Source organism: Mustela lutreola, chromosome 15 (genome assembly GCF_030435805.1).
Source record: "Mustela lutreola isolate mMusLut2 chromosome 15, mMusLut2.pri, whole genome shotgun sequence".
Taxonomy (NCBI): domain Eukaryota; kingdom Metazoa; phylum Chordata; class Mammalia; order Carnivora; family Mustelidae; genus Mustela; species Mustela lutreola.
Genome location: NC_081304.1, coordinates 42192263 through 42219738, shown reverse-complemented (window position 1 = coordinate 42219738; position 27476 = coordinate 42192263). Strand labels below are relative to the sequence as shown.

At 44.6% G+C, this 27476-nt stretch overlaps 1 protein-coding gene and 1 non-coding gene across 4 annotated transcripts; one reads left to right on the top strand and one right to left on the bottom strand.

Moving 5' to 3' along the window:
- Positions 1–3273: 3273 nt before the first annotated feature.
- Positions 3274–27447, top strand: SPAG5 (sperm associated antigen 5). Of its 3 annotated transcripts, none has more exons than XM_059148796.1 (24): positions 3274–3978; positions 4259–4374; positions 10467–11560; positions 11660–11837; positions 16954–17028; positions 17448–17540; positions 17880–18014; positions 18108–18227; positions 18348–18440; positions 18542–18655; positions 19021–19114; positions 19366–19513; positions 19593–19695; positions 19885–20018; positions 20543–20681; positions 24935–25046; positions 25159–25245; positions 25509–25629; positions 25747–25858; positions 26249–26329; positions 26504–26659; positions 26741–26815; positions 26946–27026; positions 27255–27447. In XM_059148796.1, the coding sequence occupies exons 2-24, from the start codon at positions 4261–4263 to the stop codon at positions 27324–27326; spliced, it is 3531 nt and encodes a 1176-aa protein (XP_059004779.1). In that variant the 5' UTR covers positions 3274–3978; positions 4259–4260; the 3' UTR covers positions 27327–27447. The 3 variants fall into 3 exon arrangements, with proteins under 3 accessions (XP_059004779.1, XP_059004778.1, XP_059004780.1); XM_059148795.1 differs by having other exon boundaries at positions 3275–3978; positions 4249–4374; XM_059148797.1 differs by lacking the exon at positions 17448–17540 and having other exon boundaries at positions 3719–3978; positions 4249–4374.
- Positions 5470–5576, bottom strand: LOC131817136 (U6 spliceosomal RNA). Its single transcript, XR_009348345.1, has one exon. It is a non-coding gene; the product is annotated as a U6 spliceosomal RNA (small nuclear RNA).
- Positions 27448–27476: the final 29 nt, after the last annotated feature.

Genomic DNA, 27476 nt, shown 5'->3' with positions numbered 1-27476 from the left:
GTTTATGGAGCTCCACTGATTAGCAGCTGTCACACTGCCTCCTTTGCTCAGTACTCCCATCATACACATACACACATCAGTCATTGTAGCAGGGCTACTAATTCCACAGTTTCATCCTTGAGTTCACTTAGAACTGCCAGGTACATACTTCTCAGAGTTGCTGATTTGGGTTATGTATTTGGATTTTTACAAAATAAGTAATGTCTAATCCTAAAATTAAAAGCTACAAGTGTTGGGATGCCTGGCTGTTTCAGTTGGTAGACCAGGTGACTCTTGATCTTGGGATTGTAAATTTGCCCCACGTTAAGCATAGAGATTACTTAAAAAATAAAACAGGTGTTTTTAAATATTTGGACCCCAACTTCATATCATATACAAAACTTAATACCAGATACATTTAGGATTTAAATGTAATTGTCAAAACATTAAAAATTTTAGAACATTTGGGAGATTAGATCTACACTCAAGGAATGGAGGAGATACCTAAACCAAGACAGAAAATGAAAGCACTATAAAAGAAAAACATTTACATAAAAATGTGAAGAATGAATGACTCCATCAAGATACTTTTAAAGGAAAGATAAACAACTTGACTGCATAAAAGTCTTCTATGGTAATGCCTGGGTGGCTCAGTCAGTTAAACGTTAGCCTTTGGCTCAGGTCATGATGCCAAGGGTCCTGGGATCCAGTCCACATCGGGCTCCTAGCTCAGTGGAGAGCCTGCTTCTTCCTCTGCCTGCTGCTCTCCTTGCTTGTGTGTGCTCTCTCTCTCTCTCACTTGTGTTCTCTCTGATAATAAAATCTGGGGTGCCTGGGTGGGTCAGTCATTAAGCGTCTGCCTTAGGCTCAGGTCATGATCCCAGGGTCCTGGGATCGCCCTGCATCAGGCTCCCTGCTCAACCGGGAGCCTACTTCTCCCTCTCCAGCTCCCCTGTGCTTGTGCTCCCTCTCTTGCTATCTCTCTCCGTCATAAATAAAATCTTTTTTAAAAAAGATTTTTATTTATTTATTTGACAGAGATCACAAGTAGGCAGAGAGGCATGCCGAGGTCGGGGGGGGGGGGGGGGAAGGTAGGGGGTTGGAAGAAGGCTCCCTGCTGAGCAGAGTGCCGGATGTGGGGCTCGATCCCAGAACCCTGGGATCATGACCTGGGCCAAAGGCAGAGGCTTTAACCCACTGAACCACCCAGGCGCCCCAATAAAATCTAAATAAATAAATAAAACCTTAAAAATAAAAGTCTTTTATGTAGGGCCAAAGATACCATTAATAAAAGTCAATGGACAAAAACAGTTTAAAAAAGCTTGTAATGAGTTAAGGTCTATCACACGAAACTCTGACAAATTAGAACAGAGGAAAAAAACCAATTTTTTAAAAAAGGGCAAGGAATACAAAGTGATAAATAAGTTAGTTACATCTATATCAGTTAACAGAAGGCTGTTTATACAGGGTGCACCTAGTTGGCTCAGTTGGTAGAGCGTGCGACTCTTGATGTTGGGGCTGTGAGTCAAAGCCTCACAATGGGAGCAGAGTTCACTTTAAAAAAAAAAAAAAAAAGGGCAGCTCCATACAAGATATTGAGTGGAGAAGAAAAAAATGCATAAGTGTAAGAAGTGATGCTGTTTTTGTAAAGAACTCAGTGCCTTCTTCTCCTCCATGTGTGTGGTCAGAGAACATGAAAAAAATGGAAGAAAGGAGTAAGTACAAATGGAGTTAAAAAAAAAAAAAAAAAAAGACACTAGCCCCTCAATCCCAGAGACACCTTCTACATATTAATTTGGGGGAGGAAAATGTATGTGTAAACAGACATACAGAATCTGTATGAGTATGCATATATATATTTTTAAAGATGTTATTTATTTGACAGAGATCACAAGTAGAGAGAGGAAGGAGTAGGCTCCCTGCCTAGCAGAGAGCCCGACGCAGGACTCGCGCCCCACCTGCATATGTTTTTTACAAAGGTGTACACACTATTGATTACCTCAGACAGGTAGAATGGGAGGAGGCTTTGACTTTAATACATCTTTGCATTGCATTGTTTCACTTGCTATAACAGGCATCTATTATAATTTGAAAAACATCAAATTTTAAAAATTATGCAAAACACCACCAATAAACATTCTGTTTATGTTACCTATTTATAAACAGTATTTTCCCACTCATCTACCCTTCCATATTTCTCCTGATTTGCTGCTGGAAGCACTATAACCTTTTGGCTACTCACCTAGCATCTGACAAACTGCAACAAGAACTAAGCATTCCAATTCACACATTTCTATGATACAAGCTTTTATCAGTAGCACTTAGTTATTTTTCTTTTTTCTGCCACTTCCCACTCTTGTTTTATTTGCTGAATCTTTTTGATTGATCAGAAGTACATACACCTTGGGATACCCTCTGCTGAGTCTTGGGAAACCCCACGCTCATGCTTGTGCTCTTAGGTGGTCTTTCTTCCCAGTTTCCCATTCAAGCAACTGTTCTCCATAGTGCCTGCAGGCTAGAACTGTTACATTTCAAGAGCAGTGCTGTCCCATAGAAGTATAGTGTAAGCCCCATAAGTCATTTTAAATTTGCTAGTAGCCACATTACAAAGGTAAAAAGAAACAGGTGAAATTAATTTTAATGTATTTTACTTAACCTAATATACCTAAAATACAATTTCAACATGTAATCAATATTTTAAAAATATTTTATATTCTCTTTTCCATACAAAGTCTTCGAAACCCAGCTTGTGTTTTACACCTATAATATATCTCAGTTGGGATTAGCCACAGCTGAAGTGCTCAGTAATTCCATGTGGCTAGTGGCTATGCTATTAGACCCCAGGGTTGAACAGGAGCTCATCATCTGAAAGCCCTATATAGTTCATGACAAATTTCTAATTCTTCCTCTTTGGCTGATTTCCTTTTCCAAATTCATTAACACCTCAGAGTATAAATAAGGTACAGTGAGTGTTGCAATGAACACACTTTATCATGAACTCAATACTTAGCATTAGGCTGTTTCCAAAAATCAGGTCCACCTTCAACAGCTAGACTTCCCATGGAGGTGATTCAGGCCCACAGGAGAATACAGTCCTGTCGTTAGGTGGTGGTGTGGGTTGAAATCTCGACTCTGTCATTTACTACCGGGGCCAATTTCATTAGGACTCAGTTTCTCGTCTGCAAAAGGGTGATATTTACATCACCTACTCACAGGTCCTTAGGAGGATTAGAGGAGTTAATATAGATAAAGCATCTGGAACAGTGCCAGGTACAGAATAAATGTTCAATACTGGTTAGCTGTTGTTCCCGTAAACTTGTAGCAGGCTATGTGTAAGTTCCAGGAAAACACGAGAAATTCTGAAGAGGCTAAATTCCAGCTCAGGCCACCCCAGACGTAGGGCCCACGCGCTCGGACGCACCAGTCCTGGTTACAGAAGGCTCCACTCCCCTCCCCCTTCCTCGCTCCCCGGCCCGCACTTCCCCGACAAGACTGAGGCGCCAGGTAACTAAGGCAAACCTGGGGAGACACCTGTGGCCGGCGACCGAGACACTTCAGACAGGGTGTGAGGAGGGTCCACTGGAAGTGGGAGGGACAGACTCTTTGACTCTCCAGCTATCTGGATACCCGCCCCGAGGTGAGACCACAAAACGGGCCTCGGGCCCCGGGGACTTCCAAACCTCCAACCCCCTCCTGCGCAGGTGGTGAAGACTCCCGTCCTTAAAGACTACGCGCTGGGCCCGCGAGCCCGTGGGTGGGGGCGGGGCCGGGCCATCTTAAGCCCCGCCTCCTCCGCCGGGCTCGAGCCTGCTGCGGACCGCTAGGCCGACGCACCTAGACCCTCGCAGCCAATCGAGAGGCGCGGCGCAGTTTCAAATAAAGACGGCGGGTGAACATGGCGTCTGCTTTTGGGTCTGGGTGGTGATCGCTGCGCGTTCTGTGGTGAAAATGTGGCGGGTGAAAAAACTGAACGTTATCCTGTCGCCTTCGCCCCAACCGGTGAGCAAGAGAACCTCAGGGACGGAGAGAGCTGGGTCGGGGCTTTGGGGCGGGACGCCGCAGCGCCGAGTGTCCTGGAAAGCTGGGTCGAGGGGAACTTGGGGAAGGGCTGTGTGTCTGTGTGTCTGTGTGTGTGGTCTATTAACGGTCCTGCCGCTTAAGCGCGACTGCGGTGGAAGTCTACTCTTCCTATTGCCGCAGGAGCTTCTTAGAAAGAGAAGAGGGGCCGGCCTGGCCCAGCCCAGGCTTTCTCACACTCTCCTTTCTCAGGGAAAACCAGCTATGAGAACTCCTCTCCGAGAACTTATTCTGCAGCCCGGTGCCCTCCCCAACTCTGGAAAAGGGCCCCCGATAGGCTACTCGCCGACCTCATCACTGTGCAAGCTGGGATTGCAGGTGAGATTCGCCTGGCCGGCTTCTCGACTGGGCTCTTCGCCGAGGTCGAAAGCTCAGAGGAACAGAGGGCCAAGGCTGGAACGTAATTAATAAGGATAATGAAGTCTTCTGCCTTAGTGACATCCATTTACAGCTATTCAGGCCAACAGAGAGGTGCCCTAGGGTGGTTAAAGGAAATCCACGGGGAACCCAGACCTCTATTTAGCTGTTAGTTTTTATCACCTCCTCCCCCGTTAAACCTTTACCAAACTACTGAGAAACACTATCACTTTGATTAGTGGTTCTCCCGCTAATGTGGGCTCACACGCAGAGATCAGTCAGCTGCCACAGTGAGGCAATATCCACGTTCATTCCAAGAGGTTGCCAGAACTCTTCCTGGGATCAAGTTACCCCACTAGAAGGCAGGGTACCTGGACAGACTTCTTTTAAACTAGCCCCATGTAGAATTGCCCTCACTGAGTTGTACTTTTTTCAAAAGTCTTGAGAGAAGTAGCCACTTTGAAACTGCTTTTCAGTTGTTGTAAAAACTTGCCGAGGAAGGAGATTGACCCCTCTATAAAATTCCTTAAAGAAATTTCTTTTAGAACTTAACTGCCTGGGATACTTGTCTTCCTGAAGAAATTGCTATCCTCTTTTTTTCTGATAAGGAGAATTAGGTAGTCTACGGTATTTTCCCTCTTGCTCTGGCTTCTAGAGAGCTTAGGGTCAAATTTGATCATCAGATATAGCTACGGTTACTCCTTGAAATAGGAAGATTTGCTTCCTTTTTCTTTTCTATGATTTGGTATCTCATTAACCTCTATCTGCCCTTTTTCATGCAGACTAAATTATTTGTAACATTTTTATTTTTAGTTGATTTTTTAAAAGATTTTTAAAATTTATTCATTTGTCAGCGAGAGAGAGAGCACAAGCAGGCAGAGTGGCAGGCAGAGGCAGAGAGAGAAGCAGGCTTCCTGCTGAGCAAGGAGCCCAATTCGAAACTCGATCCCGGGACTCTGGGATCACAACCTGGGCCAAAGGCAGCCAATAAACAGACTGAGCCACCCAAGTGTCCCTATTTTTAGTTATTTTTATTTATTTATTTTTTTAATTTAAAAAAATATGGAACGCTTCACGAATTTGCGTGTCATCCTTGCGCAGGGGCCATGCTAATCTTCTCTGTATCGTTCCAATTTTAGTATATGTGCTGCCGAAGCGAGCACTAGTTATTTTTATTTTTTCTTTAGTAGGCTCCATACCCAACGTGGGGCTTGAATTCAGGACCCCAAGTTCAAGAGTTGCATGCTCCACCCACTAAGCCATTCCACTGCTCCTTTGGAGTCTGAATTATTTTTGAGATACAACATAAATTAAATAGGTTAGAGGAGGAAAGAAGAATATGTAAAAACAGAGACTTCCTGAATAACATATGTATAAAGGTAGCAGCCTTTCTTAAAAACACTGTTTTAACACTTACTGACCAGTAGAACTTTCTGGTGGGGCACTGTCATTTGAGCATTTGACTTGGTTTCAGCTCAGGTTGTCCTCTCAGGATCATGGGAATGAGCCCCATGTTGGCTCTGCAGTCTGCTTCCCCTCTCCCTCTCCTGCCCCTCCCCCTGCTCGCTCACCCTCATTCTCTCTTTCTCTTTCTCTCTCTCAAATAAATAAATAAATCTTAAAAACAAATCTTAAAAACAAAACAAAACAAAAATACCCAAAACTTTCTGGGTTGAAGGGAATGTTTGATAATATGTGTTGTCCAGTATGGTGGCCATAAGTTTTGTGGCTGTTGAGCACTTAAAAGGTAGTTATTATGACTGAGGACCTAAATTTTGACTTTTAGGGGAGCCTGGGTGGCTCAGTCAGTTAAGTGGCTACCTTTGGCTCAGGTCAGGATCCCAGGGTCCTGGGAGCAAGCCCTACATTGGGCTCCCTGCACATCAGGAAGCCTGCTTCTCCCTCTCCCACCAACCCCCCACTCCCCTCTACTTGCATGCTCTCTCTCACTGTGTCTGTCTCTGTAAATAAATAAATAAAATCTTTAAAAATTTTTTTTAATTAAAATTAAAATATATTTTAGTTTTATTTAATTGTAATTTACCATATTAGTATAGTCTAGGTTAAAAAAAAGAGTACCTGCCTCCCTTTCCCTGCTCTCCCATGTGTGTACTTGTGCTATCTCTCTTTCTCTCAAATAAATAAATAAATCCTTAAAGTAATTTTCTACATCTTCACCAACACTTGGTACTTTTTTTTTTTTTAAGATTTTTATTTATTTTTATTTGATAGAGAGAGATCACAGATAGGCAGAAAAGACGGCAGAAAGAGAGGAGGAAGCAGGCTCCCCACCGAGCAGAGAGCCTGACACGGGACTTGATCCCAGGACCCTGAGATCATGACCTGAGCCGAAGACAGGTGCCCCCACTTGGTACTTTTTTTTTTTTTTTTTTTTCCCACTTGGTACTTTTTGTTTTGTTTTTTATAGTGGCCATTTTAATGGGTGTGAGGTGTTATGTCATTGTGGTTTTTTATTTGCATTTCCCTAATAATTAGTGATGTTGAGGATCTTTTCACGTACTTTTTGGTCATTTGTATTACCTCAAGAAATGTCTATTTTAAAGTTTTTTGTCCATTTTTTTTTTTTTTTTTATTTGACAGAGAGAGATCACAAGTAGGCAGAGAGGCAGGCAGAGAGAGAGGAGGAAGCAGGCTCCCTGCTAAGCAGAGAGCCTGACGTGGGACTCCATTCCAGGACCCTGAGATCATGACCTGAGCCGAAGGCCGCGGCTTAACCCACTGAGCCACCCAGGCGCCCCTGTCCATTTTTTTTTTAAGATTTTGCTTATTTAGGGGCGCCTGGGTGGCTCAGTGGATTAGGCCGCTGCCTTCGGCTCAGGTCATGATCTCAGTGTCCTGGGATCGAGCCCCGCATCGGGCTCTTTGCTCAGCGGGAGCCTGCTTCTCTCTCTCTCTCTGCCTGACTCTCCGCCTACTTGTGATTTCTCTCTCTGTCAAATAAATAATAAATAAAATCTTAAAAAAAAAAAAAAAAAGATTTTGCTTATTTATTTGAAAGAGAATGAGAGAGAGAGCATGAGAAGGGGGAAGGGTCAGAGGAAGAAGCAGGCTTCCTGTGGGACTCGATCCTAGGACTCCCTCCAGGATCATGACCTCTGAGCCTAAGGCAGTCGGTTAACCAACTGAGCCACACAGGCACCCCAATTTTTTGCCCATTTTTTAAAAAGATTTATTTATTTGACAGAGAGATCAGAAGTAGGCAGAGAGGCGGGCAAAGAGAGGAGGAAGCAGGCTCACCACTGAGCAGAGAGCCTGCTGTGGGGCTTGATCCCAGGACCCTGAGACCATGACCTGAGCTGAAGGCAGAGGCTTAACCCACTGAGCCATCCAGGAGCCCCTTTTTGCCCATTTTTAAATTGGGTTATTTTGTTGTTGTTGTTGTTGTTGAATTGTAAGAGTTCTTTATATACTATATATTACCAGTTTTAAGATTTTCAAATATTGTTTCCATAAGTGATTTAAAAAAAAAAATGAATAGGAACTTGATAAACACAGCAAAAACTGTAAGTGTAAGTTTACATTTCTCAGAGTCTTTGGTTTGTTTATTTAGTTTCTGAGCTATCGCATACTGATTTATGTTTTTTATTTCATATCTTCATTTATGTCTTTTATTACGGTAATGCTCTAACCTTACTAATATTGCTGTCTTTGCTCTTTTTGTTTGCTTTAACCTCATGTCTCTTTGTCATCACTTTATTTTCTACTTTTCCTTTAAAGCACTTTGAAAGAAAAACTTCTAAAAACTGGAAAAACAAACAAACAAACCAAACCTGAAATAAAGGGACGCCTGGTGGCTCAGTCTGTTAAGCCACTTGTCTTTGTCACGGGTCATGATCCCGGGATCCTGGGATCCTTGCTAAGCCAAGAGGCTGCTTCTCTCTTTGCCTCTGCCTGTCACTCTCCCTGCCTGTGCTCTCTCCTTCTGACAGATAAGTAAATAAATAAAATCTTTAAAAAAAAACTGAAATAAAATGTGTGAAAGTACATAAAATATACAACTTAACAAATTTGTATGAAGTACCTGTCATTGTAATCAACACTCAATCAGCAAATTGCCAGAATATCAGAAGCCCTTTTTAGCTTAACCTTATGTTTTAAAGTTTTATCCACTGATGTAAATGAGAGATTTCACGTAAGTCTGATTTTTTGGGTTTTTTGGGGAACATAATTGTTCTTTCTATCTCAAGCTACTGAAATAGTTTTATCTTCCTTATATACTTCAGTAATTTTATTTTTTCTTAACAGTCTTGCTTGGAACTTGGTAAGCCATTTCAATATGCAAACTCTGGTCTTTCTTTACCTTGGAGAAACTTTCTTATAATATTTGTTAATTATATTTGTTTACTTGTTAGTAATTAAATATTGTTAATTATAAAATTTGTTAATTTCTTCATGGCACTTTTTTCTTCACATGTTAGATTTACTGGATTTATCTTCCAATTCTTTTAGGTCTTCCCTAAGGTTTATATTTCTTTGTATTTTTGTCTTTGCTTTAAGATACTTTTCCACTTGATGAGCCAGGCCAGTAATTCCAACCTCTACTCTGATCATTGTCTTTCAATTCATTTTATTGAATTTTTTAATTAAAAGTAATATTTATTATTTCCATAAGGGCTTTGTATGTATGTATTGTACTATCCTCTTTTAATTCAGTTTGCTGAATTTTTTGTTTTAAAAGTACTTTTTAGGGCGCCTGGGTGGCTCAGTGGGTTAAGCCACTGCCTTCAGCTCAGGTCATGATCTCAGGGTCCTGGGATCGAGTCCCACATCGGGCTCTCTGCTCAGCAGGGAGCCTGCTTCCTCACCTCTCTCTCTGCCTGCCTCTCTGCCTACTTGTAATCTCTCTCTGTTAAATAAATAAATAAAATCTTTAAAAAAAAAAAAAAAAAAAATAAAAGTACTTTTTAGGGGCGCCTGGGTGGCTCAGTTGGTCAAGTGTCTGCCTTCGGCTCAGGTCATGATCTCAGGGTCCTGGGATCGAGTCCCGCATCGGGCTCTCTGCTCAGCAGGGAGCCTGCTTCCCTCTCTCTCTCTCTCTGCCTGCCTCTCCGTCTACTTGTGATTTCTCTCTGTCAAATAAATAAATAAAATCTTAAAAAAAATAAAATAAAATAAAAATAAAAGTTCTTTTTACTATTTCCAGAAGGTCTTTGTATATGTGTGTTGTTGTACTCAAATCTTCTTCCATTGTCATCTGTTTCTTCTATCAGCTGTTTTGTTAGGGTCTACTTTTTCTAACTATCTTAGGATTTATCCTTTCTGTGCCTATTACATCCATTTAAGTACAGTCATATTTTCCCTTTCTTGTTCATTGAGTCTCAGGACCAGCAACCCTGGAGGTGGTAGAGGGCACAGTGGTCTTTGTGGCTGTGAACCAGCATGTGGGGGGTTATCAGTCCTTTATGAGGCATCAGGAGGAAGTCTCTGTTCTTCATTTTCCTCTGCTGTAAAGGTTAGAGCTCTAAAAATACCAAGGGTTAAATGGATTCATCCCATGTGTTTCAGGACACTCTCAGCTCTTGAGGCCAAGGAGACTGGGTCTCTACTTCAGATTGATGTTGCCCTTTATCCTAGGGTCCATAGATTTCTGTGGTCTCCAGCAAGACAGTATACTAACTCTGGTCCCCAATTTCTCATCTATCCCAGAAGAGGGAAAATCTTGGAGCAACTCTTGTTCTAGCAGAGCTTACCTAGAGATCCTTCCTACCCATTCCTCTAAAAGTAGGTTGGAGTTAGGATTGGAGACAAGTGGGTCACATTCAAGCTACCATCTCCCCAGGATATAGATAGATTATCTCAGCCTTGTTTATATTGTAGGCTTGTTCACTTGCAAAGATCCAAGTTGGTTTCCCAGCTTTAGTCAGGGTGTAGTTTAGGGTTTCTTTAGTGCGCAGCAAGACTTAGCCAAATTTTACCTATACAGAGGTGATGAAAACTCTTCCTTTGAGTTCAGACAATATTCTGTACCCATAATTATATGTTGGGAACCTGAATTGACTGCCTTGGTCACCTCCTTTTGTTTTCTTTGTCAGGAAGGCAGCAACACCGCATCTCCACCCGATTTTATCAATGCCAAGAGGACTGATTCCCCTTCAGAACAGTTCACCCATCCCTCAAAGTGGCTAAAAGATCCTTGTCAGCATGAATCAGATGAGCAGCCCCTAGATCTGAATCCCCAAACTAACTCTACTCCTAAAATATCTGAGGAAGCTGTAGATCCACTGGACAACAATGTGGTTAAAACCATGGTCCTTGTACCCTCTCCAGTGAGACAACAGCAAGACGTTACACTTGAAGCTCATTTAGATACTATGACAGAGACAAACAGCTCATTTCCAGATGAGCCTCTGAGGCTAGGAGATCTGCTAAGAGAAGGGGTGGCAGCCTGCAAAGAAGACAGCTTTTCAGAGGTTGTTCCCGCTATACCTGATAAACCTACATTTCTGCATCCTCCATCCCATATCTTGGGGAGTCTACCAAATCCCTGTTCAGCGCAACAGCCACACTGCTCCAAAGAAAGCCTCAGGGGTGGTAGGACTGAGGCTATGGTTGAGGACTTAGTCCCTTCGGAAAGTAATATCTTCTTGCCTTCCTCCATGCTCTGGCTCTCCCCGTCAACTGCCTTAGCAGCAGATTTCCCTGCCAGGCATGTGGACCCAGGGGAGGGAATTGTAGAGCACAGATCTGTAGAGGAAAGAGAACTTAGCTTTCCCACACTCCTTGAGAAGACTGAGTTAGGAGATCAAGCACTTGTCTTAAATATGGGAGATACTCCATCCACATGCCTAACTCCAAATCCAGGAGAGATGGAATCCCAGGCAGCTCCAGACCCAGCAGTAGAAGATGCTGGTAGGGTTCTCATCTCTGATACAGGGCCTTGGATGTCCCCACTGGCCTGGTTGGAAAAAGATGTAAATACTTCGATTATGCTGGAAAATCTCCGCCAGAGCTTATCCCTTCCCTCTGTGCTTCGGGATGCTGCGATTAGTACTACCCCTTTCCCTACTTGCTCCGTGGGGACTTGGTTTACTCCCCCAGCAGCACAGGAAAAGAGTACAAACACCTCACAGACAGGCCCAGTGGATATCAAGGATGGTACTTCTGAGACAGAGCACCTCCTATGGGGGTAAGTGTCCTGTATCTTTGTGCCCCTGGGCTCCATTAATCAGGACCTGCTGCTCCCATTCCCTCACCCTTTCTTTCTTCTCATGTTCTTTTCTTGCAGCAACCGTCCTCTGGATCTAACTGCCTTATCTCGACATGACCTAGAAGATAACCTGCTGAACTCTCTCATCCTCCTGGAGGTTCTCTCCCGCCAGCTGCGGGACTGGAAGAGCCAGCTGACTGTCCCTCACTCAGAGGTTCGGGACAGCAGCACACAGACTGATACATCTCCCAGTGGGGTAAGAAGTTCTTCCCAGTGGGCCCTCTTCTTTAAAATATGTATAAAAGCTGAGGATCTGGAAAATCCCTTAGAGCTGTGGGTACTCATTATACCCCTGGGATACATCATCATTTTCCTAGGGAATATAAGCAAGGAAAGTTTTAAAGGAATCAGTTTCTAGATGTTCATCTTTCACATGTACTCTTTTTGTTTTAAATTTTAATTTTTTATTAATATATAATGTATTATTAGCCCCAGGGGTACAGGTCTGTGAATCACCACACATGTATTCTTTTTTTTTTTTTTTTAATTTTATTTATTTATTTGACAGAGATCACAAGCAGGCAGAGAGGCAGACAGAGAGAGAGAGGAGGAAGCAGGCTTCCCTCTGAGCAGAGAGCCCGATGCGGGGCTTGATCCCAGAAGTCTGGGATCATGACCCAAACTGAAGGCAGAGGCTTTAACCCACTGAGCTATCCAGGTGCCCCCCGCACATGTATTCTTAACTAATTTTTTTCTTTCCTACTTCCTCATTCTCAGTGGCCCTTTCCTACTTTCCTAAAGAGCAGCATATTCACGACCTATCCTGAATCTTACATTGTCAAGGAATAATAATCAAAGGACAGTAGAAAATCTTTGTGTACATGCTGAGAAAGCAAATGGCTGCAATGATAACGTAACACATGTGGATTATTAAAAATTTTGACTGAAGTTCACTATTGAGATTTTGGCATGTATCTCCAAAGGAGCACCTAGAATTGGGTCTTTTCTTCCTCCATTCCTACTTATGCCCATTACTTATGTGAAGCAGATTCTCAGTTCTTACATCTAGAAGAAAGGAAAATCAGCATAGAATTGTTGCTGAAGCATGTCTTAGTGTAGGAATTATAGTAATCCACAGACACATGAGTTAATAAGGGGAGGGAATTGCTGTCCTTTTTATTAATAGATTATTCCCAATAAAATGTTACTGGGTTAAATGGACTTCTTGTTTGCAGAGATATTGATTAATAATAGACTTAATATATTATAGAATTAAAATATATTACGTGAGGATAAAATTCTGAGTGTAAAAATACAAGGTTCAAGGAAGAAAGGATGATAAAAAATTTCTGACTCTTTTTAAAGATTTAAAGATTTATTTAGTTGAGAGGGAGGATGTGCATGCATGCAGAGGCAGAGGGAGAACGAGAAGGAGAGAAGCAGACTCCCCACTGAGGGTAAAGCCCAAAGCAGGGCTTGATCTCACCACCCTGAAATCATGACCCGAGCTGAAATCAAGAGTCAGATGCTTAATCAACTGAGCCACCCAGGGACCCCCAAATTTCTGATCTTTTTTTGTTTTAAATTATTTTATTTTTAAAATTTATTTTATTTTAAATTTTTAAAATTAAAAAAAATTAAATCTATTTTTATTATTTATTATTATTATTATCATTATTATTATTATTTTAAATTTCTGACCTTTAGGAAGAGCTTGTATATGCATTGTTTAAAAAGATTTATTTATTTGAGAGAGAGTGTACATGTGCGCAGGGGCAGGGGCAGAGGGAAAGGGAGAGAGAGGATCCTTATGTGAACGCCCTACTGAGTGCAGAGCCCCATGTAGGGCTTGATCCCAGGACCATGAGATCATGACCTGATCAAAATCAAGAGTGGGATGCTTAACTGGCTGAGCTACCCAGTGGCCCCTGTTTATGCATTTTTTTTTAAAGATTTTTTATTTATTTATTTGACACACAGAGAGAGATCACAAGTAGGCAGAGAGGCAGGCAGAGAGAGGAGGAAGCAGGCTCCCTGCTGAGCAGAGAGCCAGATGCAGGGCTCGATCCCAGGACCCCGGGGTCATGACCTGAGCTGAAGGCAGAGGCTCTAACCCACTGAGCCACCCAGGCGCCCCTCAAACTATCAATATTTATAACATGGTTAAAATTACAGCCTTTATAACATTTTAAACTTAAGAGTACTCAGTCTTTCAAGGTTATCCTGTGAGATATGAGAGGAAAACAGTTTAAAGACCACTATTCTAGAGGATTCTGGTTGTGACAGCACAGGTTGAGAAAGGAAAGGAATGGTGTCCAGGGAAGGAATTGAGAGCCTCAGTCTTGTGGCCTTTGAGATAACGGGTAGCTACTGCTAAGAAGAGCTGGTCTCCAAATGCCCAGAGACCTGGGGTTGAAAATATCCTCAACTTTACCTTCTGCCAAAATCCTGACCTCCTTCCCCACTCTTTCCCTGAAGCTTGCCAAATCCCTTTGGAGGCCACTGAGCCAGAGCCAAAGAGGGGCAGTGACAGCACCTGCCGCCATTCCCTATTCCCCATCACAGTGTCCTGTCCTTCCCACTTGGCTGCCTCCTTCACACTAATCTCATCACTTGCCTGACTGCCCCGCTCTGAGGAGCATTCGTGCCCTGCCCAGCTCTCACAGAGTGCTGTGGGCCTTACCACACACGATGTGGTGGGGAATAATGGCCGCTCTGCAGGGGAGGGGAGCAGCGAATGCCACAAGCTCTGTTGCCTTAAATCCAGACTGCTGTAACATCATGACTCAGCACTGCTGCTCCCACAGGTTTTGTCTCAGATGATGGCTGCCTTTCAGCAGTAATGACATTTCTGGGCTTTTCTCTCAGAACCTGAGTCTTTGTATGGCTCTGCTGTCTCAAGATCATACTTTTCCACTCTACACAGCATACTAATTTTTATCTGCACTAAGGTAAGGCATAGACAGAGAATGAGAAAAACGACTAAGAAATATTCAAGAAGGTTACTAGAAATTAAGAGAATTACAAATTAAAAGAATGAAATTAAAACTATTTTCGTCTCACAAAATGGCAAAAAATAAAATAGATAATACTGGTAAATATTGTCCCATTGTAGGTAGGGTGTATAAATTGGTTCAACCTTTTTTGAAAGTAGTTTAAGATCATTAAAGCAATTCAGACTTTTTGACCCAGTAGTTCCACTTCTAGGAATGTATCCTAAGAGTTAAAAAAAAATGCTGCATAAAGGCAGTAGCTTTTTTCGGAAACACCGTAAGATGGGATTTTATGTAATTTTATTTATTTATTTATTTAAAGATGTTTATTTGAGAGAGAGAGAGAATGAGCAGTGGGGAGGGGCTGAGGGAGAGAAAGAGAGAGAAGCAGACTCCCTGCTGAGCAGGGCGGTGGTGGGGGGTGCTAGATCTCAGGACCTGGAGATCATGACCTAAGCCAAAGGCAGATGAACCAACATACCACCCAGGCACCTTGCAACGTAATTTTAAAGTATGCTTATGAAGAGTTTTTAATAACATGGAAAGGAAGTATAACATAAATCATGGCTTTTAAAGAAAGGAAATTACAAAAAAAAAGAAAGGAAATCAGAGTTTAGATAATTTCTGAAAGGCTTCGAGGTGAGGTAAAGTATCAGCGGAAGTTAAAAATGAGTGTACTCTACTTTGATAGGTCCCCATGTTCCAGTCTCAGGCAATTTCAGTGAAGAGAGTGAATATAAACTCAAGGTTAAATAACATTAATATAATGAAATTAAGTAATAGAAGGAAGACCCCATGTTTATGTTATAATCTCAATTGTGATTTTCTTTCTTTTTTTTTTTTTTTTAAAGATTTTATTTATTTATTTGACAGAGAGAAATCACAAGTACACTGAGAGGCAGGCAGAGAGAGAGAGAGAGAAGGAAGCAGGCTCCCTGCTGAGCAGAGAGCCCGATGCGGGACTCGATCTCGGGACCCTGAGATCATGACCTGTGCCGAAGGCAGCGGCTTAACCCACTGAGCCACCCAGGCGCCCCTCAGTTGTGATTTTCTTAAGCATTACTGTCTTTCATCATACCTAAAACACTGTCAGTATTAAGATGCATCCCAATTTCAGTGGCACTATTGTATAAAAAGATAATCATCTTAGAATTTATTGAATAAGGTAGTTTCTTTTTTCAAGATTTTATTTATTTGATAGAGCACAAGCAAGGGGATTGGCAGGCAGAGCAGGGAGAGCCTGATGTAGGGCTCGATCCCAGGACCCTGGGATCATGACCTGAGCCACCCAGGCCCCTTGAATATGGTAGTTTCTTTCTAAATCAGTAATCTTCCTGACACCTGAGGGAAGTAATATATTCCTCAGTTACAGCAAATCCCTATAGCCAGAAAATCTCTGGTGTGGAGTTATAGTGAAATCTTTCAGGGTAGTTGCTATACTGTTGGTTAAGAATCATTGCTCTCGGGCACCTGGGTGGCTCAGTGGGTTGAGCCGCTGCTTTCAGCTCGGGTCATGATCTTGGGGTCCTGGGATCGAGTCCTGCATTGGGCTCTCTGCTCAGCAGGAAGCCTGCTTCCTCCCCTCTCTCTGCCTGCCTCTCTGCCTACTTGTGATCTCTCTCTGTCAAATAAATAAATAAAATCTTAAAAAAAAAAAAAAATCATTGCTCTAGGGGTCCTTGGGCGGGTCAGTCGGTTAAGCGGCCAACTCTTGATTTCTGCTCAGATCATGATCTCAGAGTCCTGGGATAGAGTCCTGGGTCTGGCTCTGAGGTCAGCAGGGAGTCTGCTTGGCCCTGTCCTTCTCCCTCTGTCCCCCTCCCCACTCATGCTTGCTGTCTCTCAAATAAATAAATTACATCTAAAAAAAAAAAAAAAGAATCATTGCTCCGGATGGTGAAATTATTAATGGCTTCTTTTTCCATTTTATTCACTCTATATTTCCAAACTTTTATAAACCTTTAAACACATGTCATCCTTATAGGTAGAAAAAGGTTGGTTTTTTTTGTTTTTTTTTAAGATTTTATTTATTTGACAGAGAGAGAAATCACAAGCAGGCAGAGAGAGAGGGGGGAAGCAGGCTCCCCGCCGAGCAGAGAGCCTGTTGCGGGACTCTATCCCAGGACTCTGGGATCATGACCTGAGCCAAAGGCAGCAGCTTAACCCACTGAGCCACCCAGGCGCCTGAAAAAGGTTATTTTGAAAAGGAATTTTTTTATGTACCTCTGGATTTTTTTCTGACTCAGCTTCCTTCAGCTGTGAGCCTTGCTCCTGCTTTTCATAGGAGAGGGTCCTGGATCTTGGCAGATGGGAGGGGGAATGTGGCGCTGGTGGGGCATGTTGCCTCTTCAAAGGGCACACTTTTGTTTCTCTGACTAGACAAGTAAGAAACCTCAGCATCTTCAGGAGAGCCAAGAGATTGGACAGGCTCTGCAGCAGTCCAGGAATGTCATGGTAAGTACTGATTGCCTTTATGCCATCTCTGGGTGTCCTGTGACGATCAAGAATGAGTCTTGGGGCACTTGGGTGGCTCAGTGGGTTGGGCCGCTGCCTTTGGCTTGGGTCATGGTATCAGGGTCCTGGGATCGAGCCTCACATCGAGCTCTCTGCTCAGCGGGGAGCCTGCTTCCCTCTCTCTTTCTCTGCCTGCCTCTCGGCCTACTTGTGATCTCTCTCTCTCAAATAAATAAATAAAATCTTAAAAAAAGAAGAATGGAGAGTTCTGGGTGGTTAGCAGATGGTGATTATCTTCTCCCTACTGGGAGCTTGAAACTGGGGTCAGTGGTTTCCCCTCCCAGTGCCCTTGGTTATTAGTTCCGACTTAGTGACTTTATTTGGTCTCTGGTCTAACCTAACCACCTTTCCATTTACAGCAGTCTTGGATGCTGGCTTCTAAAGAGCTGATATCCTTGCTTCATCTATCTCTGTTGCACTTAGAGGAAGATAAAACTGCCGTGAGTCAGGAGGTAAGCAGCACGAAGGTGAAGGCACTCCGGTGAGACTGAAAGTCCAAAAAAAGGAACTGGACGTGGTGTCTGATTCTTTTTTTTTTTTTTTTTAGATTTTATTCATTCATTCATTTATTTATTTTAGAGATTTTATTTATTTATCTGACAGAGAGAGATCACAAGTAGGCAGAGAGGCAGGCAGAGAGAGAGAGAAAGGAGGAAGCAGGCTCCCCGCTGAGCAGAGAGCCCGAAGCGGGACTCGATCCCAGGACCCTGAGATCATGACCTGAGCCGAAGGCCGCGGCTTAACCCACTGAGCCACCCAGGCGCCCACGATGTCTGATTCTTATCTTGTAGTCTCGGCATGCAGAAACCCTGGTCTCCTGCTGTTGTGACGTGTTGAAGAAGTTGAAGGCAAGGCTCCAGAGCCTCAAAGCAGAAAGGGAGGAGGCAAAACACAAAGAGGAAATGGCCCTTAGAGGCAAGGACGCGGTAAGGTGCCAGGCCTTTGTTCCTGGATGTGGGAGGTCTCTTCTTCAGGGTTCCTGCAAGAACACAGAGTTACTTGCCCTCTTCCCTCAACAGGCGGAGGCTGTGCTAGAGGCTTTCTGTGCACATGCCAGCCAGCGCATCAGCCAGCTGGAACAGGACCTGGCATCCACTGGGAACTTCAGAGGCCTTTTGAAGGAGACCCAGGCCCAGCTGGTAATTTGAAGGCATTTTCTTCCCTGGGATCTAAGCTGACACACTGGGATGGCCATATCCCCGCACTCTGTTGTATCCAGAGGGAGGGGGCCATCTCTGTAGGCAATCCTTCTTGTGTAGGTTGGGCTTCATGCTGAGCAGAAAGAGGTGGCTCAGCAGTCAGCGAGTCTGACTTCAAACCTACAACAGGACTGGATATCCATGCAGCTGGATGTGAGTATTTGGGGCTATTATATCACCCTTTACTCCCAGCCCGCCCTGTTAGGAGCCCTGCCTCGAATGTGCTCTCCTGACCTGCTTGCTTCCCCTACTAGTACGTAACATGGACAGCCTTGCTGAGCCGGTCTCAACAACTCACAGAGAAACTCAAAGCCAAGAGCCGGCAGACCCTGCAGGAACGTGATGCTGCAATTGAGGAAAAGCAGCAGGTACAAACCAGAAGTGGGGACTTCTTAGGCCTGGTTTCCTCATCCTCCTCTGTAGAAGGCCTTTCTAATGAGTGGTATCATTAGCCTCTTTCCCTGGTTGTGTCCTTTTTCTCCTCTGGGTTTGGAGACCAGCCAGGTCCTTTCACTGTAGATGGCTTTGGGCCCAGTTGTTTCCTTTTCTCTTTAGTACCTTCTTCAGCTACTTTTCTCCTCTTTCTCCTTTTTACTGGGGAACTTATTTCTGCAGTGTTACTGCCCAGGAGCAAGGTGCTTTGCTGTTCTGTCCAGAAAGAGAAGCTGGTCTGAGTCCTAGGATTCCTGATTCAGGAAGAATCATAGGAGAAAAATCTATCTTTTCTTCCTAGGTTTCCAGGGAGCTGGAACAAGCTACTACCCATTTAGAGGACTGCAAAAGCCGAATAGAACAACTAGAGTTGGAAAACAGTCACCTAGCAACAGGTAGGGGTGTGTGTGTGTGTGTGTGTGTGTGTGTGTGTGTGCGCGCGCGCGTGCAACAGGTAGGGGTGTGTGTGTGTGTGTGTGTGTGTGTACATGTACACATACATACACGAACAAGCCCTGTGCCCTGCTGAAGCCTGGCGTATGGCAGTAGAACAAAGAAGTGCTGTGGAGCATTTTTTTCAGAGCAGAAGAACAGAGAGGTTTTGGCCTGATGACTACATGGTGTCATTAGGATACTTTTTGTTTAGATATCCGGGCTCAGCTGCAGAGTCTGGCCAGCATGGAGAGTCAGCTAAAAGAGCTACAGAGTCAGCATGCCCATTGTACCCAGGACCTGGCCATGAAGGATGAGTTGCTCAGCCAGCTGACCCAGAGCAATGAGGAACAGGCTACTCAGTGAGTCACTATCGGGTTGTGGTGGCAGTCAGCACCCAGAGTGTAGGATGGCTGGGATCTAAAAGAAGGTCTTTGGCAGATGGCAAAAGGAAGCGGTGGCACTAAAACACACGCAGGCAGAGCTGCAGCAGCAACAGGCCGTCCTGGCCAAGGAGGTCCAAGACCTGAAGGAGACCCTGGAGGTGAGGAACATGGCTCGGGGCAGGGGAGCTGGGAGCAGTGTGCCTCTTACCTGATGCTATGCTGGTGACATTTGAGGCCGGGGACCAGAAAAAGCCTCTGTTCCCAGGGCTCTGAAATTTCCCACTTAGCTCATTTTCACCCCCTCCTTCTCTCGCCCCTTGCCTTCCTTCCTTTTCCTGTGTCCCCAGTTTGCAGACCAAGAGAATCAGGTTGCTCACTTAGAGCTGGGTCAGGTGGAATGTCAGTTGAAAACCACGCTGGAAGCACTCCGGGAGCGCAGCCTGCAGTGTGAGGACCTCAAGGACACTGTGGAGAACCTGAAGTAAGATTTCTACGTTCCTGTGCTTCACCTACTAAGTGTTTCCCATCCAAGTACTAACCAGGCCCAATCCTGCTTAGCTTCCGAGATCAGACGAGATCAGGCGCGTTCAGGGTGGTATGGCCGTAGACATTCACCTACTAAGTGTTTATGCTTCCTCGGAACACTTCAGAAACTGCAGTCTCCAAGGAGACTGTGACATGATCCAAGATCCTCTTGTTTTCCTCTTTTTTTTTTAAAGATGTTATTTATTCATTTGAAAGAGAGAAAAAGAGAATGAGAGCATGAGAAGGGGGAGAACTAGAGGGAGGGGGACAGCAGACCCCACACTGAGTGCAGAGGCTGAGGCCAGGCTGGATCCCAGGACTCATGACCTGAGCTGAAATCAAGAGTCAGACGCCCAACTGACTGAGTCACCCAGGTGCCCCATGTTTCCTTTTTGAATGAAGCTCCGTGTGGGGATTTGGGAGAGGAGTTCAGAGGTTGCCTGGTCTTTGGCTGTATTCTCTATTCTTTCCTGATTTCAGGGCTAACCTGGCTAGAACCATAGCAGAGAACCAGGAACAACACCTGGAGAAGACCCGCCAGTATTCCCAAGAGCTAGGGGTGCTGACTGAGCAACTACGGAGACTCACCCTCTTCTTACAGGCAAAACTAAAGGAGAAGGTAGGATCCAGGGATTCCTTCTCTTCCTTTCCAATCATATCTTCAACCAAAGACAATTTTATTCCTTCCTTCCCAATCTGTAGATTTTTAATTTCCTTTTCTCATCCTACTTCATTAGCTAGAACTTCCACCACTACATGGAAAGTATGATGTTAGCTGCAGGCTTTTGTAGGTTGAGGAAGTTCTCCTCTATTCCTAGTTGATGAGAGTTTTTCCAGTTGTATCTTTATCATGCAGAATGGTCTTCCTAAAACACTATTCTTCCATCTCTGACCTTCACTGACTTTCAGTTACCTACAGTACTTCATCCTGTCATCCTTTTTTTCATCTGTTTCCTGCCTATTATGAACCCTTTACTCCAACTAGACTGCCTGTATACCACATGTCTCTAATCATACATGCCCTGTCTCTAATCATACCCAGACTTGGGCTGTTACCATGCCCATTTTCTAGAAACTAGAAATACCTTTCCTTTCTTTATCCTCCTTATTTCAACTTCTTTCAAATGTTCCAGAATCACATGGACTCAGTGATCTCCTGCTGTATTCTTCATGAACTTACTCTCCTTTTGCACTTGCATTAGTTTCCCTCAGATGTCTGTTCTCATCATCTAGATTATGATGTTTAAAGAAAGCAGATGGGGGGCGCCTGGGTGGCTCAGTGGGTTAAAGCCTCTGCCTTTGGCTCAGGTCATGATCTCAGGGTCCTAGGATTGAGCCCCACATCGGGCTCTCTGCTCAGCAGGGAGCCTGCTTTCTCCTCCCTCTCTCTGCCTGCCTCTCTGCCTGCTTGTGATCTCTGTCAAATAAAATCAATAAAATCTTTAAAAAAAAAAAAAAGAAAGAAAGCAAGCAGATGGGACACCTGTGTGATTCGGTTAGTTAAGCATCTGACTAGATTTCAGCTCAGTTCATGATCTCAGGATCATGAGATCAAGCCCCAGGCTGGGCTCCACACTCTGGTGAGTCTGCTGGAGATTTTCTCTCTCTTCCTCTCACTCTGGCCCTCCCCCTGCACTCACTCTTCCTCTCTCTTTCTCTCTCTCTCAAATAAATAAATATTAAAAAAAAAAAAAAAAAAAAAGAGGGGGCACCTATGTGGCTCAGTGGATTAAGCCTCTGTCTTTGGCTCAGGTCTTGATCTCAGGGTCCTGGGATCAAGCCCCCGCATCAGGCTCTCTAGCAGAGAGCCTGCTTCCCCCCGCCCTACCCCATCTACCTACTTGTGAACTTGCTCTCTCTGTCAAATAAATAAAATCTTTAACAGAAAACAGAAATTTAGCCTTTCTTCTTTGGCTTTCCCACAGTGCACACCACACAATATATTGTTGATATCTTTCAGAATAGTTAATCAGCTTATTCAACATTGAAAGGTACAACCACGATCCTGAAATTTGGAAGTGCTTATGATCTGACCCTAGTGTGTGCTGAGCACAGAAAATGTGAAAGAATCTACAGTGTTGCAGGGAAGATAGGTGTAACCTTGACATCTTGACTTGGGATCATGATAGAGGTCTTCATGGAGGAAGCATCAGTTATACCTTTGAGAGTTAGCATGTCTTCTCAGAGCAGGTGATCCTTGGGCAGAGTCTTGAGTTTTGGAAGGTGGGGGTGGGCCAGGGGCACCTGTAGGAAGTAGGAAGGCCTACTAGGCCTACTAGGCAAAGTCAGAAAGTGCCTTTCTGACTATGAAAGTCAGAGAGGCACTGTGTGTACTCTTCTTGTAGTGTCTACCTTATAACACGACCTGGGTTATGTGCTGGGGTTACAGGTGAACAAGATAAGGCCCTGCTCATAAGGAATTTGGCAGGTTTGGAGTCTGGGAAGTAGCTTTTCAGTATAGAAGCTATATGGGGCAAGAATGACAAGGAGACAAAACTAGAGAAGTAGACAGGAGGCCTGGAGGTTTGAACTAATGGCGATTATAGAAGGGTTAGAAAGGAAAGGGTGGACTGGATGAATTGAATACGTATTTAGAAAATAGAAGTGGGGGCGCCTGGGTGGCTCAATGGGTTAAGCCATTGCCTTCGGCTCAGGTCATGATCTCAGGGTCCTGGGATCGAGTCCCGCATCGGGCTCTTTGCTCAGCAGGGAGCCTGCTTCCCCCTCTCTCTCTCTGCCTGCCTCTCTGCCTACTTGTGATCTCTCTCTGTCAAATAAATAAATAAAATCTTAAAAAAAAAAAATTAATTAATTTAAAAAAAAAAAGAAAATAGAAGTGGGCGCCTGGGTGGTTCAGTGGGTTAAGCTGCTGCCTTCGGCTCAGGTCATGATCTCAGGGTCCTGGGATCGAGTCCCACATCGGGCTCTCTGCTCAGCAGGGAGCCTGTTTCCTCCTCTCTCTTTCTCTGCCTGCCTCTCTGCCTACTTGTGATCTCTCTCTGTCAAATAAATAAATAAAATCTTTAAAAAAAAAAAAAAAGAAGAAGAAAATAAAAGTAATAGAACCTGGTAACCAATTTGGTGTAGGAGTAAGGTGGAAGAGTGAAGGGTCGTCTCTAAATTGCTGGAAAGATGATACCTTCTAGAACTGGGGGTGGCACACTTTTCCCATAAAGTACAATATCGTACTTTTGTCTTTTTGGCCATGTTGTCACTATCTTAACTACTCAACTATGCCTTTGTAGCTCAAAAGCAGCCATAGATAATATGTAAATAAATGTATGGCTGTATTTCAATAAAGCTTACTTACCAAGACAGGTGGCAGGCCAGATCTGAACCACAGACTGTCAGTTGCTGCCCTCCCAATCCCCCGGCCCTAGTATCATAAACTGGAGGAGGAACAGATTTTTGGTGGGATGGGACAGGGAAAATGGTGAGGTCAGCCTTATGTAACCTAAATTTCAGGTAGACTGTGGAGCGTTCTGGTAGATTTTTCACAGGCTTTTGGGTCTGGAGATTGAGAAAAAAATCTACTTGAGAGAGACAGATAGAAAGTTCATCCACGTAGTAGTAGCTTTTTTGTGGAGTTCCCCAAGGCAAGGCCTAGGGAATGGATTAGAGTATAAAGAAGGCCAAGGATGAACCAAAAGGAGTCCAACAGTTTAAGGAACAACCTGTGGATAGAGAGAAGAAATAGTGAGAAAGTTATGAGGCGTGTGTATGAAGGAGAGAGTCATGTCCCAGAAGCTGAGAAAAAGAAGTTTCTTTTTTTTTAAAGTTTTAAATTTTTTTATTTTTTTTATTTATTTATTTTTTTTTTTTATTAAAAGATTTTATTTATTTATTCGACAGAGAGAGAGATCACAAGCAGGCAGAGAGAGAGAGAGAGGAGGAAGCAGGCTCCCCGCTGAGCAGAGAGCCCGATGTGGGACTCGATCCCAGGACCCTGAGATCATGACCCGAGCCGAAGGCAGCGGCTCAACCCACTGAGCCACCCAGGCGCCCAAAATTTTTTTTATTTTTTAAAATTTGTCAGAGATCGCAAGTAGGCAGAGAGGCAGGCAGAGAGAGCAGGGGGAGGAAGCAGGCTCCCTGCTGAGCAGAGAGCCCAATGTGGGGCTTGATCCTGGGATCATGACCTGGGCTGAAGGCAGAGGCTTTAACCCACTGAGCCACCCAGGCACCCCAAGAAAAGGAAGTTTCTAAAAGAAGAACATGGTCATCGATTATCAAATAGGTCAGGTAAAACAAGAGCTGAAACATGTCTGTGGAATTTGAAAGTAAGGATGCCCTTAGTGAACCAAACGAGTTTTGGTGGAATGGTGAGGAAGAAGACTGAGTGTAGTGGGCTAGGGAGTCACTAGATAATGACAGTTTTAGGCGGGAAATGTAGGCTTCTTTATCTTTTTCTTGATCGGAGGGGAAAGAGAAAAGGCAGTTTAAAAATGGGATTTAGTGGGGCACCTGGGTGGCTCAGTGGGTTGAGCCTCTGCCTTCGGCTCGGGTCGTGATCTCAGGGTCCTGGGATCGAGCCCCACATCGGGCTCTCTGCTCAGCGGGGAGCCTGCTTCCCCCTCTCTCTCTGCCTGCCTCTCTGCCTACTTGTGATCTGTCTGTCAAATAAATAAATAAAATTAAATTAAAAAATGGGATTTAATTTAAGAAGGTTTCTGTGTTTAATTGTGTTTTTGTTGTTGTTGTTTTTTTGTGAGAGAATTAAATTCTGGGAAAGGAGCTAATTGAAAAGGTGCTGAAAGAGAAAAAAGAGAGTAGATGGAACAGCATTCCAGAGGAGGTGGCTTCTTGGTACCTGGAAGTTTAAGAGATCATAAGCCTGAAGAGCCGCTGACCATGTTTCTCCTCTACCCTTAGGCTGAACCAGAGACCCCCGTGGTAAGCACAGCCTGTGCTCCTGCCCAGGAATGCCCTCTGCCTACTGCCAGCGCCTTCCTGGGAAATGTCTTGACAACAGTGGCAGATGAAGGTTAAAGGCCCTGGGATTTAGGGGTGGGAGAGTTGTGGCCCTGGCTTCTGTTATGGCAGACCCTTGACTGGGTCACCAGAGGAGCCCTCTACCTTGGTTGGTTTTGTTTCAGAGTCAGAAGCATCTCCTGTGCCCTTGCTCGGAAGTGACAAGAGTGCTTTCACCCGAGTAGCATCAATGGTTTCCCTTCAGCCTACAGGTTAGGATGGGCTCCAGGGATCCTGCCTCATTTCTAGATCTGGTACTCATGATAAAGAGTAAAACAGTGAGAAGTAATTTGCTCTAAAAACCTCAATTTTACATGGGCTCATTTTATTTCTGCCTTTTGGGATCTGCGGTGTTCTGGAAATTTAAATCCTATGGGTGGGGAACATGGATAAGAGTTGTGGTGGCGATGGCTACCCACACTTCTTCCTTCCAGAGCCCAAGGGCTCTGCTTCCAGCTAGCACTTGCTCTTTCAGAGATCCCAGGCATGGAGAAGAGCCTGGCAGAAATGGGTGAAATGACTCTGGAGCTTCAAAGCCTGTGCTCCCTGCTGCAAGAGTCTAAAGAGGAAGCTGTCAGGACTTGGCAACGAAAGATGTGAGTGGAGGGTGGCCTTGATCAGAGGGGGCAGGTCACGTGAGATGGCTCCTTATGTCCAGGGCCCAGCCAGCACCTGGGAGGACAGAAATAATGCTGAATTTTTCCCTCCCCTAGTTGTGATCTGCAGGCAAATCTGCAGGCCCAGGAAGAACAGCATCAGGAAGCCCAGAAGGCAAAGGAGGCAGACATAGAGAAGCTGAACCAGGCCTTGTGCTTGCGCTACAAGGTGAAGGAAGGGCCTAGAAGTGGGGCGATGAAGAACTGGGGCAGCTCTACTGGCCCATTGGGAGCAGTGGTCTCTCCAGGAATCTGGGTGGTGGGGATTTTCCAATCCTTGCCCTAGTTTTGCCCTTCCTGGGGTCAGCCATTTTACACGTTTGGGAATTAGCAATGGGCTGACCCATCTCCCAGGATGACCTAGAAGTCAGGAACTCTGGCAGAACTCTCTCAACACTGAAACATGCCTTGCTTGATGTAGCCCTAGAGGAAGAATCGGGAGTGTTATCAATTGGTGTTATTGGAGCTGGACAGGGGTCAGACACTAAATCCTATCTCCTGGCAAGGGCTGCTAAGAAGCCAGCTCTCTCAGTGCTTCTTACCTCCCTTTCCCTCACAGAATGAAAAGGAGCTCCAGGAAGTGATACAACAGCAGAATGAGAAGATCCTAGAGCAGATAGACAGGAGCGGCGAGCTCATAGTATGTTCAGTATGATGCCTGGCCCTCCGCCTTCTGTGTCCCTGAGGGATAGAATTTCAGATTTGGTGGGAAATGGATCCCTGGTCTTCCCTTGTTCACCGTTCACCACATGGGATAATAAGGGTAGAGAGGCCCTTTGAGGGCTACTGGACATCTCTCCATTCTCGTCCCCAGAGCCTTAGAGAGGAGGTAACCCAGCTCACCCGCTCACTTCGGCGTGCGGAGACAGAGACTAAGGTGCTCCAAGAGACTCTAGCAGGTCAGCTGAACCCCGACTGTCAGCCTATGGCTACTAACTGGATCCAGGAGAAAGTGTGGCTCTCCCAAGAGGTGAGAGGTGACTCAGCAGAGGAGCTGGGCAGCTGGCGGGAACCCTAGGCTGTGCCTCTACTGATCTGAATATACCTACAGGTGGACAAATTGAGGGTGATGTTCCTGGAGATGAAAAATGAGAAGGCAAAACTCATGGTCAAGTTCCAGAGCCATGTAAGAATTCCCATGCCATTCAGGGCCATTTCCCACTACTACTAGCAAGTGCTCTGCCATATTTTCCTTGCCCCACAAGCTATGCTGTTTTTCTGAATGTAGGACTTAATGCATCTTGTCTGTTTTCTAGAGAAACATACTAGAGGAGAATCTTCGGCGCTCTGACAAGGAGTTAAAGAAACTAGATGACATTGTTCAGCATATTTATGAGGTAAAGGAGGGAGGGAGTTGATGTAGCTAAGGCACCTGGCATAGGGCTTGGCCCCAGGAAGTACTCAGGAGCATCTCTGTGGTTCCCAGCCTGTGCTGAGCCCTGGGCCTGACTCACTGTTGCAGGCTTCTCTGTGGCTTCTGCTCTCCCCTCTGACCCAGTTGGTGCTTCCTGGGGCTGGGAGCCTTGGACTTATGACCCTAATCTGCCTTTTATGCCTCTTCCCAGACTCTGCAGTCCATCCCAGAGGTTGTGAGGGGTTGCAAGGAGCTACAGGGATTGCTGGAATTTCTGAGCTAAGAAACTGAAAGCTGGAATCTGTTTCACCCTTACCTGCAGTACTCCCTTAGCCCAACACCAGGACCAACGGACAAAGAGCTAGCTGTGTTTAATGTTATTTAAATAAAATATATTTAATATATTTCTTCAAGTTCACTGAATCGTGTTTTT

Bases quoted from the DNA above. Each gene is read 5' to 3' on its own strand.
- SPAG5 (XM_059148795.1), top strand. From the start codon at position 3,928: ATGTGGCGGGTGAAAAAACTGAACGTTATCCTGTCGCCTTCGCCCCAA. The intron at 18,656-19,020 runs GTACAAACCAGA...TTTTCTTCCTAG, and splicing joins CAATTGAGGAAAAGCAGCAG to GTTTCCAGGGAGCTGGAACA. The intron at 25,859-26,248 runs GTGAAGGAAGGG...TTTCCCTCACAG, and splicing joins CCTTGTGCTTGCGCTACAAG to AATGAAAAGGAGCTCCAGGA.